Source organism: Amblyomma mixtum, chromosome 3 (genome assembly GCF_055824585.1).
Source record: "Amblyomma mixtum isolate Tamu chromosome 3, ASM5582458v1, whole genome shotgun sequence".
In the NCBI taxonomy this organism is placed as follows: Eukaryota; Metazoa; Arthropoda; class Arachnida; order Ixodida; family Ixodidae; genus Amblyomma; species Amblyomma mixtum.
The window spans coordinates 256176527-256199628 of record NC_143014.1 but is presented as its reverse complement, the minus strand read 5'-3'; the positions used below and the strand labels follow the sequence as shown (position 1 = coordinate 256199628).

General features: G+C 46.9%; 1 protein-coding gene across 8 annotated transcripts in view; it reads right to left on the bottom strand.

Moving 5' to 3' along the window:
• Positions 1-1337: 1337 nt before the first annotated feature.
• Positions 1338-23102, bottom strand: part of LOC149354464 (uncharacterized) — a 56843-nt gene continuing 35078 nt past the window's right edge. For 6 of the 8 annotated variants that reach the window (XR_016291329.1, XR_016291324.1, XR_016291323.1 and 3 more), the window contains 2 exons: positions 22207-22615; positions 15931-16070 (listed from right to left, as the gene is read on the bottom strand). Coding sequence is in view for 2 of the 8 variants with exons in the window: in XM_089583333.1 (XP_089439459.1) it covers positions 1426-1516; positions 8126-8259; positions 13388-13493; positions 15033-15132; positions 15925-15931 (438 nt within the window). In the remaining 6 variants the exon portion in view is untranslated. Of the gene's footprint in view, positions 1517-8125; positions 8260-13387; positions 13494-15032; positions 15133-15924; positions 16071-22206; positions 22616-23102 lie in introns of those variants that run through there. The other 2 variants (XM_089583333.1, XM_089583334.1) reach the window with 2 other exon arrangements.

Sequence of the window (23102 nt, the reverse complement as noted above, 5' to 3'; positions counted from 1 at the left end):
AGAAATTGGTGCTCCTCAAGGAGATAAACAACATACTTAACCGAATTCTTCAAATTCCACAACGCTCTCAAACTCTGCCGCCAACAAAATGCTCGAAACATATAGCCTAGGGTTGGCCATCGAAGGCAGTCTGCCAGCAGATCGCAACGGCGCACTGTTTTTGCCGTTCCCTATACGGAATGTGAGCACCAGTATTAAGGAGAGAAAGACCGAAACTGCATGTCTGCAAGGAATTCCTACACAAACAAAACCACAGGAACGACCCGGAAGTTCAAATTCACGTGACAAAGCTGCGTCGTGACGCAATGTCCGCCGTAGGTTGGGCACCACCTATTGCAATAAATATTGAATGCAATAGTTTTTACAGAAAAAAAAATGCATTCAAACCTTCAGAAAATGGTCACCTTCCCAATGGTAAGGGAAGAGTTAACACTGAGCCCGATTCTTTATAGGCCGCGCTGGTGACACGCGCGTGTCAACAGAGAGGTAGGGGGGCTAGACCGCTCTTGACATACGTTATAACCACGTGACAACATATTTAAACAAAAGGGCGCGTACAATCGACAAACTTTTCGAATATTCAGTTACAGCTTAAATACTCACCTGTAATAATACAACTGTTAGGTCTTGTTCTTATATTTATTTAAAACGTTTTTAAAGCGGATGAGTTCAAGCGAGGCGGCAGCCATCACGTGAGGCGGAGTTCGCACACATGAACGAATTTCGTCCAGACCATCGGCTCGAAGGCATTTAGTTCGCCCATACGGTTATACTCGATGTCAAGCAAGCGTACACGACAGCGTACCCCATGCCTTGCTTTTACCCATGTTTTTACCTCGCTGTCGGACTCTGACCTGGGGCCTCCAGAGCTTCTGCTGGCCGACATTCTACGTTTCTGTGAGAAAAACATGGTCGTCGCGCACTTCAGGTCCTGGATCGGCCCCATCGCAGTGATGAAAAGTCGGCACCAAGGGTATCTATTGTCGCCACTCGTATATTCTATATGGCGAGCATCGAGCGAGAGCTGCTGTGTTGAGAGTGTTGTCACAATTCACACAATATTATACCTTTACAATAACCCCTTTGTCGCCTTTTCAAGGCCAGCAATGCACCTCTCATATAGCTCATTTATTTGTGAAGTTATTTTCGTACCCTTCTTCCTACTCTGCACATTTGTCAACAGTTCTCAAAAAATTTGACAGCAGGGTAATAACATGCCTGACCAAGCATTAACTTGCAGTGACGGGTGATACCACACAGAGCATGCAAACACACAATAAGGGTCCATGCTTTCATTGTAGCAAAAAAGCTACCAGGAACTTGCTGAAAAGCCCAAAGACACGTACAAAACATTTAATTACATTTTAACAATTTCACAATCAATCGCCTAAGACAAACATTTCGATATAATAAAAAATATGAACATCAGTAGATTCCAAGTGTCCCTGGAACCCCCAGCCCCCTGCAGTGGACATCCAGCGCAGTAAGGCTGGCCGCTACCTCCTCCTGGCAGGCACTGCGTAAAAAAAAACATTGATGCGGCTTTCACGCCCTCCTCTAGCTCAAATATATCTCTTCAAAACAACAAACTGGAGTTCAACAACACATACGGCTGTTTCATATTGAGCGACGTGACGGAGAAAGTTGCCACCTTCTTTAGGTACCGCAAGAATCGTATCATTCCAGAAATCCCAAACATCTTATACAAACTTGCCACAGAGGCCCATTTGCTGTGATGCTCAGTGGTGCAGGTAAAGGTTGTGGGTTGGATTCCCGGCCACGGCGGTATACATTTAGGGGGCACGAAACCATGCGCTTCGACTGACATTTTTCGTTACATCTGAAGACATGGTGAAAGTTTACGATAAGTTTGGGGAGGATTTACTGACTATTGCTTCACAGTAGTTAACCAGAATTACAATTGCATGCTTGAATAACCAAAACGGACACTTAGCGAAATTCATATCACACATCGCACGTGTAACCAAAGCTGCTGAACATGCCAGTACAGTCTGTGATGCAACCTGGCGATAGCTTGCATTTTTTTCCCTGCCCTATCACTTCACCACTTGGCTCAAAGTCTGGGTGCACACTCGGCCACTATTAGTGCCTCCGTAAGGCAGTCTCACTCTCGGGCAGTAGTGTTTCTGGCAATTTCCTCACTGGCGTCCCAGAACCCTCCTCGCAGCGCCGCCTCTCCTCCTCCGCTCTTTTCTCTCTTCTCCTCTTTTTTTCTTTCACGGCTGTTGCGCTCTTCGGTCTATTCATCCGGCGAGTCTGCCTCCGCGCACCGCCGCCGCGAATCTGCGCGTCTTCTGGACCTGGTCAGCGCGCCTCTCAATGTGCTGACGCATGAACACGTAGGTGGTGGTGGAAACGTTTATTGCCAATGTAAATCGTAGGGGGCGCCTGGTTTGCCGCAAAAGTTTGCATGATTACGAGCATTGGTCTGGGTATCGGGCATGCAGCAGTATTGGGTATTGAGCAGTCCGGGTTTGTAGTCGCCAATGTGCAGCCTGCGCTATGGTGAGGGACGGAGCGGGGGGTGCGTATTCCCTTCTTTTGTCTCCGTAATACGAGAGAATATCACGGAAGGAGACCAGGTAGTGCATTCCCTGCTCACGACAGTATGAGGCATTAAAGGCTTTCGCCTTAATAAAGCGATTCTGCTCGTATTGTCTTTCACAGCTGTTCTGCTCCTGGCGAGCTTCTAGGGCGGCCGGCTCGCGATTTTCGCGTTGCCCTTCGAGCCATTTGTGTGGCCGGCACGTTCCTCGCGCAAAGAAGGCGACTGCGCACGTACTTAAAATGGCGTTAAAGGGCGATTCACACGACGGTCCGTTCGCCCGCGGCCCGCGCACTACCTGGTCTCCTTCCGTGATATTCTCTCGTATTACCGAGACAAAAGAAGGGAATACGCACCCCCCGCTCCGTCCCTCACCATAGCGCAGGCCGCACATTGGCGACAACTACAAACCCGGACTGCTCAATACCCAATACTGCTGCATGCCCGATACCCAGACCAATTCTCGTAATCATGCAAACCAGGCGCCCCCTACGATTTACATCATTGGCAATAAACGTTTCCACCACCACCTACGTGTTCATGCGTCAGCACATTGAGAGGCGCGCTGACCAGGCCGCGGTTCAGAAGACGCGCAGATTCGCGGCGGCGGTGCGCGGAGGCAGACTCGCCGGAGGAATAGACCGAAGAGCGCAACAGCCGTGAAAGAAAAAAAGAGGAGAAGGGAGAAAAGAGCGGAGGAGGAGAGGCGGCGCTGCGAGGAGGGTTCTGGGACGCCAGTGGAAATTGCCGTGTTTCTCACCTCAGCGCCTCTGTTGCTGCGTGGCTTTTAAAGCTTCGAGAGTTTCAGTGTGCGCTACACAAACTCTCATTTATCATGGCCAATGAGAATGTGCAGTGTCCTCAGGGCACAACAAACACAACACAACGTTCGGTGCAATACCTCCTTTCGAAATAGAAATTTTACTTACTTGCAAAGTACACTGCTGCATGCAAAAAAGGAATCGAAATAAAAAAAAAAAAGACTGCACTGAGCATGCGATAGAGTCCTGTCTTTCATTTGCAACCCGATAGATGGCATGTTTTTTTTTGTCTATGTGTAACAGACTGCAACATGCCAATGCTTGTTCGCTCGTCACTCGCAGCTTCATTGGTTGCATGACAGTTTCTTCCACCCAGGGATTCGCGCAGGAGTGGGTCCCGGTGTGATTGCTACTCACAGCGCCCTTCTTTCTTTCTTGACTTTCTTTCTTTCTTTCTTTCTTTCTTTGATTTCCATTAGGTTCGGAGGTATCTTTTTAGAACTGCAGAGATATAATAACTATTCTGCGTAAACCTTTATGTCAGCTAGGATCACAATGGAGTTCCTTCTGCCACTTCCTTTATCTTGTGCTGAGGAAAAACGAACGGAGTATCAGTAGTGCCTCCCACGACAGTACAATGACGACTCGGTCATAGATATTGATTTAATTTGTGCAGTTTAACGGCCAGAGTGAATAAGGCTATGAGGGATATAGTAGTGGAGGTGTCCGGAAAATTTCAACCACCTGGGGTTTTTTTTAGTGCGCTGACCTCGCATAGTCTAGCATTTCGTCTGCATCGAAATCTGACCGACGCAGCCAGGATCGAAGCCGCGTCTGTCGGTCGACAGCCGAGTAACATAATCACTGAGCCACCGCGGCAGCTGTCATATATCTTCAGAGACAGCTAACGGCTTTTATAAGTTTGGAGCACCTTTGAAGTGCCATATACAGCCTGCACTAGTTCATAGCACCCCTGTCAAGCACGCAAGGTAAAGTGCACTTGCAAAGAGCGTCACTTCCTAAAAGTACACTCTAGCACAGCTAAACGGAGTAATAAGTGCACACGCCGATGTGCGCACTCAGGTCACAATGCATTCACAGAACACACTTTGTGGGCGAATGCATAGGCTCGGAAGCAGCGACATGCAAATGACAACATGTATAGTGAATAAAGAAGTACTCGCAAGTTGATTTTACTTGCTATACCACTGTTCTTAAATGATTTCTTCTCTATAGCTACAGCGAAGCAAGACCACAAAAGAACACGGTCAGTTGCAACTCCACTGCAGGCTGCCATCTTGCTTGCTGTCAAAATTCTGAATAGTTTTGGCTGGTGCTGGCTGTTCCTCTATTTCCTGTTTTCTTCATAGTTAAAAACTGTTTAAGCTCGTTTTATTTGTGTTATCACATACAACAATCAATGTTTAAGAGTCCATTTTTTCATTTTCATCGACCTCATCAAAAACTCCACTCATTTTCAGTTGCCTTTTTTTTTACGAGTCCACTTTACTTTTCCCTTTAGACCACATCGCCTGAAGTGTCACTAGATATGTTGAGCACTCCGCGTAACTGTACTTAACATGCGCGCTTGGCAGGGGTATTATGGGAAAAGGGGCTCCAGCGCTTTTAAAGAGGAAGCTTTACTACGGCAAGTTCCACGAGTTTCGCCGACCACGTCGCACTGACCTTGAGGGACCTTCAGTCGCTACGGAGCTGTGCCGAAACAAATGATGAGCGGGTGCTTCAAAAGCGAATGGTTTATGGTTTATGGGGTTTAACATCCCAAAGCAACTCAGGCTATGAGAGACGCCGTAGTGGAGGGCTCCGGAAATTTCGACCGCCTGGGGTTCTTTAACGTGCACTGACATCGCACAGTACACGAGCCTCTAAAATTTCTCCTGCAAAGAAATTCAACCGCCGCGGCCGGGATCGAACCCGCGTCTTTCGGGTCAGCAGCCGAGCACCATAACCACTGAGCAACCGTGGCCTCACTTCAAAAGCAAAGTAAAGGCACATAACTGGCCCCCTGGGACAGTGGACACCTCAGTCGCACTTTAAGCTACGCGGCGGTAGTGACAGGTGTGTGCTGCATGCATTGGCATTGACAACGTTGTGGCAGAAACACGGCACTGAAGCTATAGGCTACAGCGTTCATTGTGTTCCATGGCGTTGGCGTTAGCAACGCTCTAGACCCTGATGATTTTGAGGAAAAGGATGGGTGCATAACTGGGTCCCTTGCTCAATGGACACCTCAATCGCACTTCGAGTTAAGTTGTTGTGGTGAGAGAGAGATTTGGGCTGAATGCGTTAGTGCTGACAACGTTGTGTAGACACGGGGCACTGCAGCAACAGGCCGCAGCGTTCACTGGGGTGAGCAGCCTCTCGCGATTAACCCACCTGCCAAGGTCGCAGGGCGGGTGTGCAGCTTATCCAGTGTCTGGACAGCACTCAACGTTACAGATGCCAAGCTGCGTCGAGCTGCCTGATGCACCACAGCTTTCGCTCTCTAACCAGGTACAACCGTAGTTGAACAGCAGCTAGCTTTTTCCTGTGAGCTGTAACTGAGCTCTGTGTCGGACGGCATGCCATATCCCGTTGTATAGCAGCCTTTTTGTCTTTTTAAAGAAAGCGAAGAAGTAAAGTCTATTCGCAGCGCGCTTAATACCTCATCGGCGGCCAACAGCACCCTGCAAAACAATGTCTCGAGCATGTGCGTGAAGCCTGAGGTTCATTTGGCCTTTAACTGACTGTGATGATCCAGCACCTCCACACCGCCGCACCTGAGACATACCTCGCGGTCTCACGACACCAGAGGGCTACGAAAACTTGGACAACGCCTAACCTACCATTAACAGTGCAATATGATAGCATTACAGATCCCTTTCGTGTAAGTGCCCCTGTTTATGATCATAGAGTCATAGATTGTGGGGAGTCCTCATATCACTACAGGTGCAGTGGTTGAGCGATGTGTCGCTGCACCGGCAGATGGCTGTTTCAGCACAGCCACTGCTGGGGCTCGCAAGACGCAGAGTGCTGTTCCCGAGCTCGCGTCATGCTCATTTTTGCACAGGCAGTGTTTCGTGAGGCTGTCTATCTGCTGATGCACAGCTGATGCACAGTGCTGCGGTGGGAAGGTGGAAATCGCATTGAATTTATTAGAATTCCAATGCTGTCTGACATGGCGTGCAGGCTGCCCACAACCCGGTGGGCAGGTTGCCACCTCTCTTTCGTGACGCGGATGAGAGCCACCTTTTCTCGTGAATGGGACGTCTAATGCTAGCACATTAAAAGCATTCCCGATGCACCAATATGCCGGTCACCCCGGTGTAATCCACTCTGTGCCTTATGTACGGGCATTTTGGGGCTACACCTTAAGGCATCGAATTCTGGTTTGCCTGAAGGGCTTTATGAGCGTGCGTTCCTTCACTATATGTTCTCGCTACCTTCCTCCTCTTATTATCCGACCACAATCTTACTGCATTGATAAAAATCGACTCATTTCTCATGTCAAGATACCCAATCTCACTGCAATGTAGATGGTACCCTTACCACTGCACTTACCCTTACCATTGATGACTGTATTTATCATCCTTCTACGCATTCAATGTTCTTCATTCTACTCATAGTCGCTAAATATTCTTCACTGTTCTCAAGAACAGAGAAAACAGAGAACACATAATCAGCCATGCTAGAACTTAAGTAACACCCTGGCCGTTTCCTATCTCCTAATAACACATTTTACTTACCATATCAAAAAACCATCTTTTTGGGGTCTTTTAAGGTGAGCTTTATCTGATTCTCCTACCATCATCCTCACAGCCACCTTGCTCTGCGTCAATTTATTTTCTCCAGTTACTGGCAGTATACTCTTCATGTATTCATGATTAACACATTGTAACATACGAGTAGGAACACATAGACTTAGACTTCGAAGTAAGTGTAACAAATCGACTGTGCTTCAAGGTCACAACAGTCAAATGTCGCTTTAAATCCTGTGCTATGGACCATTCGAGATCTCTTAACATAGGTGCCCCATGCACATATTATACCAAGAACAGAAATAACTCCTACAGCACTGTTTCGTGTGTGGTCGCCATAAGTGGCAAACGTGTCGGTGCCTGGCAGCGATTAAAAATGCGCCCTGGCGTTATTATGCTTTCTTCTTGACATTTTTTGCTTACAATGTGCGCACATAAAGATCTCCAGTTGGTCGAACTTATTCCAGAGCCCTCCACAACAGCACCTCTTTCTTCTCTCACTCCCTCCTTTGGTTTGGTTTATGGGGTTTAACGTCCCAAAGCGACTGAGGCTATGAGAGACGCCATAGTGGAGGGCTCCGGAAATTTCGATCACCTGGGGTTCTTTAACGTGCACTGACATCGCACTGTACATGGGCCTCTAGAATTTCTCCTCCAAAAAAATTCAACCGCCGTGGCCGGGATCGAACCCAAGTCTTTCGGGTCAGCAGCCGAGCACCATAACCACTGAGCCATCACTCCCTCCTTTATCCCTTCCCTTTCGGCACGGTTCAGGTGTGTACCGAGATGTGTGACTGATACTGTACCATTTTCGTTCTAAAAAAAAAACACTTTTCAAGACCAGCTGTAGGACAAGCTTCAGAGTCATGTTGGTTAACTCTTCAGATATTGGAAATGACTGATCACGTAGCCTTGTTTTCTATGCTTCTCGTTGTATAATGCGCTAGGCTCCTTAATGGCACACTACCAAATATTGCCGGAATAGCAGTGGCCTGAGCCTTGGTGCTACAGAACCGCAGCCTGAGCGTATGCCGTCTTACCGCTCATCTCCTCGCCTAGGTCGATGCGGCAGAAGAGGAAGACGAGCGAAGGCCGCATTCCAGCAATCGGAGCCATCTTCCACAGTAGGGTACATGCTGGGAAGCACCCACGCCACAAGGAGAGACACCGACGCCTGCGAATGAGGAAACACAAGTTTGAACAAAGAGCCGTGCACAAACGGCACTCTTTCGCAGCAGTTGCTGCCACTTATATGTTGTAGGCCTGTTCGCTGTTAGTGCGACCGTAATTAGTACCACGCAGCAGCTTCTGTGCATAAACGCAACTATCGAAGTTTAGACATCTTTCCCTTCCCTTCACACCGAGCTGCATCACCTAGAGATATATGTTGAGAAATCTCGGGCACCCATTTAATACAAACCTTTAATTCCTTTCAGACAAGCGCTGTGAAAACAAAACTCCCCAGCAGCTCTAACAAGCTTTCGTATTATATTTGTGCAAAGATGTACCATTTCTCCCACCAGTCTACGTGTATGCATGAACACTTAGTTTCTCATGCACACTAATTCCAAAATATATGAGAGAAGTTAACACATGTAAGGCGCCAGTTTCACCCAATATGCTTGCTCCCCACCAAGCCGGGTGATTAAGAGGAATTTTTTGCCTGAAAAATAGTTTCCAGATTACTGCTGCAGTTTCTTTTTTAATATAGTCACGTCCAAACGCTGCGTTGAGGTGCAATGAATTTTCTTGGAGGGGAGCATTCATTGTTCTGAGCCCATAATTGGCACTTTGGTTTAATCTGATGCCGCCAGATAAAGGCACTTGCAGGCGTCCTAGCACAGATACCCAATGGAATCGCACCGAAGCGTCGGGTGCGTCAAGGGCATATTTCCGTTGCATTTCATAAAAAGATCCTCAGCACATTTGTTAGCTTTCGTACACAGCATGACTGGTCCATTAGCACAATGCAAATTTTTGTCATTTTTTGGCAAAACTACCTGTTTGCAAGGGGCTTAACTTACACAAAACGCGAGTTGTAGACTGGAAAATACAGTACTTGAATATTCTGTGTAGCCTACAAAACACCTTTCAATACACTGCACCCTAACAGTGGGCATCCTCCAGGGGGCAAGTTTACATTCTCAATTTTACCGGTGCAAAATTGTACTCACTAGGGGTGTGCGAATATTCGATAATTTCGAATATTCGATCGAATAGCATGGTATTCGATATTCGCTTCGAACCGAATTCTCAGTATTCGAAATTTCGAAGTATTCGCCTCGCGCGAATAGTGTTTCTGGGGCGCTTGCCCGCTTGCTTTATGTGGTTTCAGTTCCGAGTATTGCCGCATAGATGGCTTTTTTTTATCGCGCTTTCAACGCTCGGGGGTCAGTCAATACACGAATCACAACCAGGTCGGGGTGCGAACCCAGCTACAAACGAAATAAAGGTGAGGGCGACGCGCTTTTGCGGAAGATCCTGCGTTCTGGCCGTCTCCGAGCCTCCGCACTGAGGCTGCCATAAGCCGCGTCGCTGCCACCGTGTCGAGGCAGACGCTAAGAAGGAAGAGCACAGCCATCAGTCGTCTAAGCTTCAAAACAAGAAACCTCAGTTTACTGTTGTTGTTGTTGCGACTGAGCGAAGGATGAAAAGGAAAGTGTACGGGCCTGCCGACTGGCTCTAGCCGAGCCACCACCGCTGCCACGTGCAGATAGAGGAGAGTTCAAAGATAAGAGGAAAGAAAGCTAGAAAAACGAAAAAAGACGCGCGTCACACAACGCAACAACCGCGTCCGCCGCGGCGGACGCTGGCTGGAAGATCAGATAAGCACCGAAGCCGCGCCCGCTCCACCGCCTCTCGATTTTTTTTCCCGTTAGAGTTGCGGAAAAGATTACCAGATAGGACAGATGCGAAGATAAACACGCAGCCCTACCGCGCTATCGCTTCACCCTGTTGACGAATCATGCGTACGGAACATGAGCGACCGTTCTCGACAGCTTTCAAGCAAGCCATCATATTACCGGCGGAGGCGCGTAAAATTCAGCGGCAGCGCGGGGACTCGATGTCGCCGAAGTGTATACTTACTACGTCAATGGGAAGGGCGCCTTTAGCGTGTGATAACGCTAAGCTTATTGTGCACCCGTGGAGGATTACTGCCGTTAACGCTCGGCATCTACGACTGGCGTCTTTTCTTGCTATTCTGACTGCTTGCGCGTTGATGGGAACGGAACGCCGCCGTAATCAGGGCATTGAGCCATCTTCGGTGGTGTGCCGAACTCCGTCGCGGCAACTCGGGCACTCCCATACGTTGGAGGCTGAGAGCATTCTTGATGGAAGCGCGATGCTGAGTGCTGCTCTGAAGTACTACCGGGGACAATTTTGCCAGGACGCGCGAGCGGTGCGAATGACGTTTCGCTTGCGGCGCGAGTTTTGTACAGCCGTTTCCATTCTTGCTCGAGGGAATGCAAGTCTGGGAATGTAAAAGTTGTTCTTCCAGTATAAATTGCCAGTAAAAATTGTTCTTCACTCTAGGTGTTAAAATTTTGACGTGTGGTTTTAAATAAAGCCTCAGTGCAGTGTGTAATGGCATCGTGTGTTGGGAAAATAAATGGTTTTGGAAATGCCTACTGTCACTCAGCCTCTTTTTAGTGCCAGAAGTACTATTCGAACTATTCGCTTCGAAATTATTCGAAGAAAATTGCTATTCGCTTCGAATCAAAAAACCACTATTTGCACACCCCTATTAATCACTTCTATCCTTACCATTTACCAGAAAGTGTCTTTCTGAACCAGCTGAACCAAAACTAAGTCACTGTGTTGTGTCTGTTGTTAATATGAGCATAAAGTACCCCATTAGGGCTCGAATGCACCTCTTGAGGGTAGCACAATGAGCATGCTCATAAAATTGTAGCTGTTCTCAACGTTTTAGTTTATATTTTTCTTTTCTAAAATGGCATGTTTAACAAGATTCCACACTAGAAACTGAAGCACAAAACGCCGGCCTCATTTTCTCTCAGTTAATGCGTCATGCTACTGTATTTCTGAAGTTAAAAGCAATTTCTCTTCCCTTCAGGCTATACAAGAACTTCAGGCTATACAAAGAAAGATAACAACCACATGCGAGAGCAGCTAAGCAATAAAACATACATTGAATTAAAAAAGTTAAACCAGAACATGTGGCAGTACGAACACTCAAACTCCTATGGGGATCAGTTTTTCATTGCAAGAGAGCTGCGTTCCGAGACCAAAAACTTTGACACCAGCACTATATTAAAGATGCAATAAAGAGAAATTTGAGTTCATCTTTTTTTCACGGGAGCTCGATCTACACGCTTCAAGCATTCTCAGAAACATCGAATTAATATCCTGTGTTGCCGATTTCAATATTAGATCGGATTAAATGCCCCAGCTCTCGCCATTTGTTTTTTAACCTCACTGCAGAGAGTAGCAGGGGTCAACCAACATGGTTGCCAAGGCGAAAAGCATGTTCAGAATGCCAAAATATGCAAGTTGAAGGCTGCACTATGTTCAGCCGGAGCCGACGAGATGAGGACAAAGCACAGTCCGCTTGCTTCGGGCTTTTTATTTTAGCGACATGTTCTCTTAGCTACAAATATGTAGCAATTTTACCAACTACTGCTTATATCGCAGACAAAAAGAGTAATACAAATTACTTTGGGATCTTTCATCGATTACATTAATTTCTGTGGCTATCGCAGAGTAATAAGGGTGTCTTCGCAAAAGTCCATGCATATATTTATTTCCACGGCCTCAATTTGCGGCTATGTTGTCTACGACGAGCTATTTAGTCACAGAACTGCGAAAACCAATTTTAAAAAATTGCTGGCAGTTTAGCATTGCTAACCACGAAATACTATGTGGTTAGGATTGAAAGTGCGTTTCCTCTCGTGACTTGCGCACAGATGGAAGTTGATGAAGGCAACGACGTGCCCTGCACAGCGCAAGAGTGCAGCAGTTTAACACGAGGCTGTGGTGAAAGCTTATTGCTTTCGTGCACTGGCCAGCGAACTAAAAAGTTCTATGTAATGAGCTGCCCCAATTGGTTTTGAGGGTCGCGAGATCATTAACACCATGTGACCACCACTGGACCAATCATACAGCACCGCAAAATCGAAATCTGAGCACAGTCTTTGTTCATTTGTTTTGTTTGTTTCATAGGGTTTAATGTATCAAAACGACTCAGGCTACGAGGGACGCCACAGAGGAAGGCTCTGGCATTTCGACCACCTGGGTTCTTTAACGTGTGTTGACGTCGCGCAGTAAACAGGCCTCCAGAATTTCGCCTCCACCAAAATGCAACCGCCGTGGCTGGGATCGAACTCCAGTGTCTTTCAGGTCAGCAACCGAGCACCATAACCATTCAGACACCGCAGCGGCTTCAACAGTCTTTGTGGCCAGTCGTGTCTCCTATACCAACACTGACTAAAAGCTCAACAGCTGAAACTTTTGAAAAAGGACATTGGAAAGGCTATCTCACCAGGAATGGCGTCAGGATATTCGTAGTGCAATGAGTTGGAGAGAAGAAACTCAAGAACCTCTGGAAAACTCACTCCTAGCCTGGCCAATGGTGGCGCGAGACACAGCGGCAGGGTGAGAGAGAGTTTGTACTGTGGACGCTATGTGGGTGCATGCGCACCTGCTTTGCCACAAAGTGACGAACAGATGCGGCGTGCCCTGTATATGAAGGACGTTTACAAAAATTGGTCAGCCCACGCTGCAGTTCTAACACCTAAAGAGCTGCACTCACATTTCACATTTCAAAATACCATAATTGTCGGTGAATTGTTTGGAGTAAACTGCACTAAGTACAATAGAAACAATGAAAATATCTCTTTGGTACACATTGCATTTCTAAAGGACACAGCGTAGGGCTGCTAAACTATATTTTGTGGTGTTTGAGAAGTGACACGCATGCCACATCATTTCTCGTAGCACTACTTCTATCAGGCTTTCACTTAACAGCTTTGAATCATGGCTCATGAACAAGCAAGCGTCAGCAGCATGGACACTGTTGGCAACTTTTTTTGCAGAAATCATGCTAGAGAAAAACCTCACTCACAAAATAGACACACTGAAAAGCCTTCTGCTATTTGCTAGACTCACGAGCTACTTCCACGCGATAGGTGCAATTGTCTGCAAATCCAGAACCCGAGAGACGAACTAAGTGACAGTGGTTTGGCAGCTGCCGGCCCAGTGCTCAAAGGCTTCACACAACAGTGTGTTGCTGCGAATCATCGCCTCTTGCTGCCAGTGCGTAAAAACTGCTTTAAATAGCTTGCCTTGATCTGGAGCGAGATGTTCTGGCGGATGACTGCGTTGTAGTCATCGTGCACTTTCTCCAGGGAGGTGGCTTTGTCCTCGAGGAACTTGTTCTGCGCCTGCAGTCTATGAAACAAAAGTAGAAGGAACTCGTTTAAGAAAGGGAAAGGAAGCGTTGAGACCCCCCTCCCCCACCTCTACGTCCAGAAGCAAGACAGAGTATGAAAGCTAAACTCATTCATTGCATTTTTCTTCAGACTACAACTCGTTTAACCGGGAGCCTCCAATGCCGATATGCTACTCTCACTGCTACCATCAGATGCACCCCATCATAGCTATGTGATTTCTTACAAGTGCCGTAACACAAGAGGTTATAAATAGGCAGATTTGCCTTAACTGCTTGCTCCAGTACAAAATGATTCAGGTATTGTATGCTACCACTGAGCAAAGTTATGCGATTACCTTTTAGCAGATATTTTTTTTAAACAGTCAATGAAAAATTAATTCATGAGCCACGATTTCACCAGTGTTTCTTCAAAAAATTGGCATATATTTACGCCTTTGTAACGGCAGATATCCACAAAACATCTGGTTGATATCATTCAACGCTCCTTTCTTCAACAGACGACTCGCTTTATACACAGTTTTGGTAGGGAACCAGCGTCCACATTAATGAGGTATGATTACAGCTGGAAATGCCTAAGAATTAAGGGTGTGCGAATAGTCGAAAGTTCGAATATGAATATGCATGGGGTACATTCCAAAGCAACTCAGGCCACGAGGAATACCGTAGTGAAGGGCTCCGGAAATTTCGACCACCTGGGGATCTTTAACGTGTTGCAGACATCACGCAGTACATGGACCCCCACAATTTCACCTCCATCAAAATTCGACCGCCGCAGCCAGGATCGAACCTGTGTCTTTTGGGTCAGCAGCTTTGACTACTGAGCCACTGCGGCGGCCTATATTGCATGCTGCATTGCATCCCTCGCACCTTCAAACTGCGTGTTACAGCAGGCATAGCCACAAGTGGAAGTTCCCCTCTCATTTGACAGAAAAGCAACCTGGCCGTTTCGTAGTTTTGATTTCTAAACTTTGCCCCTAGCCCGTGGCGACGGCATCTGTCTGCCATGCATTTCTTCCTATGACATTTCTTCTGGCCCCTTCAGATATGAATAATGAGGTTTTATTAGCACCAACGATATGTTTACTTGACAGTGATGTGCCAATTTATGTATTTCATTTTGTTACTCCTTTTGCATGACCACATTGCAGGTTTCATACTGTTCTAATCAAGTAGTGTAAAGTGTCTAATCACTAATACAAGTAGTGTACACTTCCGTGCTTATGTTTTCTTTTTACATGTTGTGCTGAGTCCGTAGTGTTTGATTTACTTCAGTTGCAAAGACCATACAATATTTTGAAAAAAAAAAAAAGAATTAGGGAAATGACGTTTGCTGTATATCTTTTGTGAAATACTGTTTCATACTAAACAGGTATTAGATATCTGAAGCAGTTTTTTCCTTCATATCCGGAAATTTCAATATTCGCACACTCCCTGCAAAGAATGAACAGGAAAATGAAAACTCATAAATGAAAAGGAAGAATAATCCACTGCACAAAAAGAATGCCGAGAAAGAAAGCCAGAAGCCAAAAAATCCGTACTGTGCCAGGCTGTCCTGCAGAGTGGCGATGGTGTGCCTCTGCTCAGAGTTCTCTGCCTGGAGGCCCTGGATTCGCTCGTTCATGCTTTTGATCTGCTTGTCTACAAGTAGAAACAAAAGCACAGAGTAAGGATTGAATTTATTCATCTCTATTTTCATACCCTCTAGCAAGCACCATGGCATTATAAGGGGAGAGGGGAAAAAATTCAAAGAAAAGTGACAAAACTATGCAGTTGAAAGCATATCATTTTAATAAAGGCAAACCGTTTCATGATTGCACAGCATGCAAGGAATCATTTGTTTGCAACCAACGTTACTACAGTAAGCAGAATAAATCACAACCGCACATCTAGAAGCAGTTTTTGCCACCCCCACTCTCCATTTCCTCTACAAACTCTACAGCGGAAGTGTTGTTATGTCACGTGATCGTACTTCTCGGCGGCGTCTGCTCGAGTTCACCTGGAAATATGGTTTCACACTACGCGGCCCAGAGTTTCGCCCGGTGAGCGTAACCCAGGGGTCAGCTCTCATAGCAGCACCACGGCAACAGTACACAATGAAGACCTTCACATCGTAACATTCAGCCAGCCACATGAGAGCGCCACTATCCTTATTTCTTTCTAGCCTTGCCTCTTTCCCTGCCTGTTAAGGTCCGGCTTAATGGCGTCACTTGGTCTAATTCTTGAAATACCCCACTCCTGGCGCAAGAATGTGGGTAGCACAGCCCTCTTGGTCACGGTGTCAGTGCTTACAGTGATATAAACTTCCATTGAAACGGTCTTAAGGTAGTAGTCCCTCAGATTTCCGTAGTCCGTGCTAAGTAAGAAAACCACGCTGTCCTGCGCTTCGCCTGGCGCTCAGAATAACAGTTGCCTGGACGTAAACCTGCTTACCGTTCATCTCCACGCTGAGGTGGGCGTAGCAGAAGAGGACGACGAGCAAAGGCCACAGGCCAGTGGGGCGAGGCACACTGCGGTAACGGTCGATCTCTCTGGTTGGGTATATGCTGGACAAAAACCGGGACAACCAACTTGCACACCTGCGCACACGGAACGCAGGCTCAGACAAAGAGGCACGCGCGAACGTTGCTCTTTGCAAGTTGACGCGGTCTGTCCTAGAGGACACTGCAAGTGCGGGCACAGTTGGCACCGTACTATTCGCAACCAATGAAATGCGAACAAGAGAACTAGAAATGCTAATGCAAAAACACAAGCAATTCCTCCGACAGAAAAAATACAAACGAAATTGATTAACACTTCTGAAGGGCATACTTCCCGCCTTCAAAATTTTTTGGTGGAATTTTTTTTGGTGGAAGGCGTGGCACCAATACTTCCGCAATAGTGTCGCGCTGTAAAGTTGTAAAATTTTTTCAGGGATGAGACAACCGAGAAACGCGTTTCAAAAATCTCATGACACCACACCAAACAAAATGTTCCATGTCTAATTTGGCCCCCTTTGCAATAGATAGGACAGAATAATTGCAGATGAACGAGCAGCAGCATGGCAGGGTCATTTTTTAGAACGGCATTAAGATAAGATCCTCCATACAAGAAACAAAGGAAAAAAGATAGTTTTCTTTTGCTCGTCTGCATATGTATATCGCGTATCGTGTTCTCTTACTCCAGTGACGCTAATGGGTGGGACCAATCAAAACAGCCTATCTGAGCACATCGCGAAACACTCAGGAGAGGCCCCGCCAATACAATGCCCTGGGAGAAAAGTGTGGAGAAAATCACGTGGTTTTTCTCAATAGGGTGGCCATCTTGTCCGAAAGCAGCTAAGCAATGGCGTTGTAGTTGCTATTTAAAAACCGGGCAGCAGCAGCAGTCCGTGCCATAACATTCAAGCTGCAGCGTAGGCGTTCTTTCATAAACTACTTGAGTGTCTGTTCTTAGTCGTGCTCACAGGTTGATGTTGACAACGTTCACTACTGTGGTTATGTTGAGAAAAATAATCCAGTGCATTAATTAGGTGCAATAAACTGACCTTCATTGTCTGTATTGCCGATCGCAAGTAAAATGTGGTACTATGCTGTGACATTACAAGCTAGTATTTCACCAAGCTTAGAAAATTAGTGCCTGGAGCTGCATGCAGCTCTGCAAGTTAAACATCAAACACACATTGAATAGTGCACAACGCTATGAAACAAACTGGAGCAACTGAGTGCACCTAAACTTCTACGAGGAGTCTGAAAAGCTAGGGTCATATATATTATGCTTTAAACTAGACCTGTGGATGTGAAACATGCTATGTTGCCATGCTACAAAGGGTGGATTTATAGATAATTCTTAAGGAGTGGGGGAGGGGGCTGTCTTATTTGAAACATTTATTTCTTGGACTTTTTTGCAGAGCAAAAAGGGTACAGCATGGTTTTCTTATGTAAAATTTCAGGCTTTGCGAGGAGGGCGACACCCCCACCCGATACATCCTCTCCTGCCGATCTACTGTAGGCACTTCGGCCCTCTCAATTTCTGTCACCTCTCTGAGTGGCTCTTGGGGTCGTGAATCAAAAGTAATTGTCACAGCCACCATTATGAACGCATTATGATACTAAAAGTTGCATTCACGGCCAAGAATTCAACTTTTTAGTATATTTTCTCTTCCTCACCGCTGTATCAGAAAACAGTTACGACATGGCCAGCCGCACAAAAACATGCTCTGAAGATATATACTATTCAAGCCCAAAAACAAAATACCGCAGGATTTTTCTTGTCCTCACTGTTGCAGCAGAAGGCACTGTTGACACCACCAGCTGCCAAACATACGAAATGGAGATGGATTACAACATTCAACAACAAGAGCAGCATCAACAGGCAGGTTGAACACTAAGCTTGGGAGTGAACATGCATGGCAGCATCGTTCACGACTCAGCCGAAAGCAGATGCGTGCACACTCATTCAGCGTAAAACTCAGAGGGCTGTGCTATCCATCAGAATGTATAATTCAAGTGTGGACAGTATGTGGGCCACATTTATGTGAGCGTATGACCCGACATTCGACATCAAAAACCTTGCTCAGGATCTCATGCACGAAGCTCTCAATTCATTCTAGCAAAGAAAGATTTTTTTACAACCTGATGAGCACATTTGAAACCTGTCCACTCAAAAATCTTTATGCTCTCAAATACAGTGTTGCAGAGGGCTATTTAAATATAAGCCTCGTGCCAGGAAGCTGGACACGGAAAGCTTCCAGGGTAGCCATGTACTAAAATTTTTCAGGACGCATAAGTTTAAGGGCAGTACTTTATACTGCTTTAAGGTAGGATAATTGGTTCGGAAGCATCATGAAATGCACAGGACGATCCAAGACACATAGCATAAAAGGAAGGAAAGTTCTATTTCAGTTGCGCCATGTGTGAGAGTTTGTATCAGAAAAATAGAACACAAACAAGCATGCTTTTCAAAATGTGTCCTAGATATGGTTTTCTTCTGCCATTATTTGGCAGCAGCTGTGTATAGACAATTTCACTGATCTAAAATTTTGTGCAATGCACCTCATCTAGTGAAATTAACCTTCTAGCCCTTAGATTGACACGAGACTATGATGAACCGGATGCAAGTATACCACTATATTTTGCGAAGTGCAGCCTGCAAGGAATCCAGGGACATGCACACACCTCCCCCGTCGCAAAACGGTGCAGGCAAAAGCGGCAAAAGACACTGCGTACCATGGAGGGCTACGGCAATGAGTGAAAGCGAAATTTCTTTCCTGCGCTTCTGCTTACCGCAGCTGCGATCAGTGCCTTCAGCGAATGCTACCTGATTATGATCATGCAAATCCTGTCTGTTTCGATCAAATAAGACAGCGGGAATTATATGTGAAGACGACGTGGCAAAGAGCAATAACTGGAAGCCGACGAATGTCTCGTGCGAATATTTACAAGGGCTCCCGTACATGAAAAACGGCCACAAAACCAAGCGCCATTCACACCGGGGTCTTTTTAGTCCAGCTCCTTCGCTGGGTTTTAAACACACGCGCAGAGAAAAGGAAACGAGTGTGCCCAGGCAACATGACGCCGGGCTCGTTTCCGGCTTCAAAAAATGTCGCATGACGGCCTCTGCTTTAATTTTTCCTTCCTCCATGAGCTTCACAGAAAGTCAGGGGACTGCCTCTCCTCTAAACATAGAGGAAGGAAAGAACTCAGGAGAGGCAGTTACGTCACGTGCTTTGAAGGTGCTCCCCCCCCCCCCCCCTTGGCTGCTGTCTCGGCACCCATGCGCATGCGCAGCAGGCAAAGCAGCAGATGATGCCGCTGCACCCAGTGTTACTATTGGCAGCACCGTTGGTGAAAGACTTCCAGAAGTCCACGCTTTCCTTGCAAAAGCGCGACATCCGGCACACTTCTTGGCATGCAGCAGGGATAGCGAGGGCCTCTCCTGAGCTTTCCTTCCTTCATGACCAAATTTTCCTTCCTCCATGGATGAGGAAAAATTTAGAAGGGAGAAATCATGTGACATTTTTGGAAGCCCGAAAAGAGCTTGGTGCCATGTTGTCGTGGCGCGCACAGACTGCAGTGCGAGTAGCGGTCGGTTTCTTTGTGGCCATTGTTCATGTCCGGAAGACCTCAGAAATATTCGTGCGAGATATTCGGGTCCTACCAATTATTGCCCTTTGCCGCGTCGTCTCCACGTCATCCCCACTCTCTTGCTCAAAAGAAACAGTCCGGCCTTGCATGGTCATAATCAAGTAGCATTCGGCAAAGGCGCTTATAGCAACACCTGTAAACACTGGAAGGAACTTTCGCTTTCAGTTATTGTGGTGGCCACCATGGTACACACAGTCTGTCATTCCTTTTGCTTGCGTTGTTTTCCGAAGGTGGAGTTATACGCCCTTGGGGTCCTTGCAGGCTGCACTTGGCGAAATATACCGGCATATTACCTCCAGTCCGTCATAGACTCGGGTTAATCACCAGGCTAGAAGGTCAATTTCACCAGCAGAAGTGAAGGGTGAAAAATTTTAGTTCAGTGAAATTGCGCATAAATGCACAGCTGCTGCCACAGGCGAATGCATGGGTGTATGTGAATATCGAGAATTGGGCCTAGACTAAATTTGTTTATTGTTGTATATTTAATTAATTAATTTGTTGCACTTAATTGCAATCAATATTTAAAACATAACTACTTTAAAACGTAACTGCTCTTCTGCTTTCGCGAGTTTCATTGTGTTCGCAATTTCTCAAAGCGCAATTGAGCTGTCCATTGACCCAGGGAGCCAGTTATGCACCCTTCCTTTCATCGAAATTCTCGGAGTCTAGAACGTTGCCAACGCCAACGCCAATGAACACAATGACCGCCGACGGCCTAAGCGTCAGTGCCGCGTTTACATCAGGAGTTTTTAGAAAGGATAGCTGAAGAGTAAATTTCCAAATGTGGCACAGCAGGCCATTTTTCACCCGCCGCGGTGGCTCAGTGGTTAAGGTGCTTGTCTACAGAGCCGGAGAACCCAGGTTCGAACCCGACCGCAGCGGCCGCGTTTCGATGGAGCCGGAACGCAAAAGGCGCCCGTGTGCTGTGCGATGTCGCTAAAGATCCCCAGGTGGTCGAAATTATTCCGGAGACCTCCACTAGGGCACCTCTTTTTCTCTTTCACTCCCACCTTCCTTCCGATACGGCGCGGTTCAGGTACAGTAGTTCAGGTGTCCACCGAGATACGAGACAGATACTGCGCCACTGCCTTCCCCAAAAAACAATTTTGCCAATTTTCCAGGCAAGTTTGTAAAATACTGCTGTCACACGGCCACTTTCGATCGCGATCGGTCTCGAGCGCGGTTGAAGTTTGAAGCGCGATCGAGGTGGACAGATGCTACACGTATCCACTCGATTCCGATCAACAAGTTAGATTGCTAAATACAAGATGGCGCAGCGCCTACTGTCGTCATCACTATCAATTTCTAATAAATTATAATAACAATCGTTAATAAAAATTTTATTGTGAAAATTTCAAACTATGAGCAGAAAAGGCAGCTTAATTACTTTCTGCTGCAACCAGCAGTGGACTCGATAGCGAAAAGCAGCAAAACAACGCTCGGTGCACGCGTGAACGGTAGCGCCATCTAGTGACAAGGCGCAAAAGCACATCAACTCTGTGATGAAGTAGTTTTCTTCCGTAATTGCTGGTAGCTAGGGTCAGTGCATTGCAAGCCTTTTTTTCGTTCCAAGATGATGATGATGAAAACGTTTATTAAAGCCTTAGTTGAAGGGAAGGCTGATCGGGTCCCTAGTCCGGGACGCCGTTGGTGAAAGCCGATGCCCGTGCTCTGGCGACGAGGGCTCGTTGTTCCTCGAGGTCCGAGCTGGACAGGGCCGCCTCCCAGCCCTCCCGCGTTGGCTGATTTATGATCTCAATGCTGTCATTTTTCTGACAAGCCCATACCATGTGGTACAAGTTTGCCTTCTGGCCACAAAATTTGCACTGTGCCGAAAAGGACTCGGGCTCAATGGCGTGAAGCGTAGCTGGGTTATTGAAAGACATTCCTCTGATTTACTGAGACCCTTAGCGGGCCTCGGGAGTGTCTGCCTTTCAAGGCGCAAATGTTGCAATATTTCTGAATATGTCGTTAGCGGAGAGGGGGAGCCAGAATCAGGAAGGGAGGACGTAGAAGGATGCCGGGGAAGAAAAGCTCGGGCCGAAGCGTGTGCGCGCTCGTTTCCTTCAACTCCCTGGTGACCTGGTACCCATATTAATTCCTTCCGTTCAGCTGAAGAAAAACTGCAAATAGTAGAAAAACTGCAAATAGTAGAAAATGTAAAAGCAAGACAGTAAAAGCAAGACAACTGCTTCGCCAGGTGTCGCTCTTGCGAGGTGCACACACCGCATTTAGTTAGGCCTAAGAGCTTGAAAATTGCCAAATTATCTGAAAAACAGGGGCTAGTTATCGCTTAAATCTCTACGCGTGGGCGAGTGTGTGCGAAATAAAAGCGAACCGCTACCATTTGAGCGAGCTATCGCGTCGAAGAATCCAGCGGTGACATGTATTTATTCCGAAGCGGGCAAGCAGGGCGCCGCCATCTTGTCAACGCATCCCCGCTCGAGTAGGATCGCGGTCGATCGCGATTGAATTCGCCGTGTAGCAACGCCGGATCTGCATCGAGTTCGATTTCGATCGACTCGATCGCGATCGAAAGTGCCCGAGTGACAGCAGTGAAAGAAACGCCAGCAGGCTAATGGCGCCTTACCTCAGGAAGGGAGCGGAGAGCACCTCCTCGCAAAGCAGACACGGGGCGAATAACAGCCGCCACGGCAGGTTGTCCCCGGCCCATGGCAGCAGCTGCTCGCAGTCCAGGATTCCAGACAGTGTCCACTTTAAATGATATTCTCGATGAAGCCCTCGCTTATCTCTATCAGGAATCTTCCTCTCGCAGCTATCTCCAGTGGAAGATTCCAGAGGAGCCAGCGCACGAATGTTCTGCGTCTTCGAGATTGCGCGAGCTTCGCCAGAGTGGCGCGCGTGTCACAGTGCAGTCTATGGTGCAATCGTCCTTTGATGATGATGATGATGTCCTCGGGCTGAATGGCACATACCCACGGCGGGGATCGTCCTTTCCTTCGTCAGCCAAGCGCTTCGTTTTCCTTTTCTCGCAGCACCTATATTTAGAGTTTTATTAAACACCTCGTCAGTACAACACAAAACATAAATTGAGTACAAACTTTAATATTTTCTAGTGGAAAAATTCCGTTCACTACGTGTGTCCAATCAGAACGAGCCGCAAGGCATGCTGGGTACTCCGACTTCCGGATTGTGCGGCGAGATGCGCGTGTACGGCGCTCTCCTTGAAGTGCGGAATTTCCAAGCTTAAATTCGCTCTTAATGTATTAGTATACGCGCGAATGAAGTCGTAAAAAAGGTCAGCATGCTCTACGTGTATTATTATGCCCACGCTCGTCGTTCCGTATTGGAATTAAGGGCGGAAAAGCGTTGTAAGTGCGAACGTTTCGGCATGCGTCGTCTGTTCGCGCTGAAGTTTAGGACGCTTCATTCACTCGCTAAAAAGTCCGCCTCTTGTTACGGTTATCGTGTGGCTGCTATACAGTTCTCTAATATATATTAGAGTACATATTTCCAAGAGGTTTC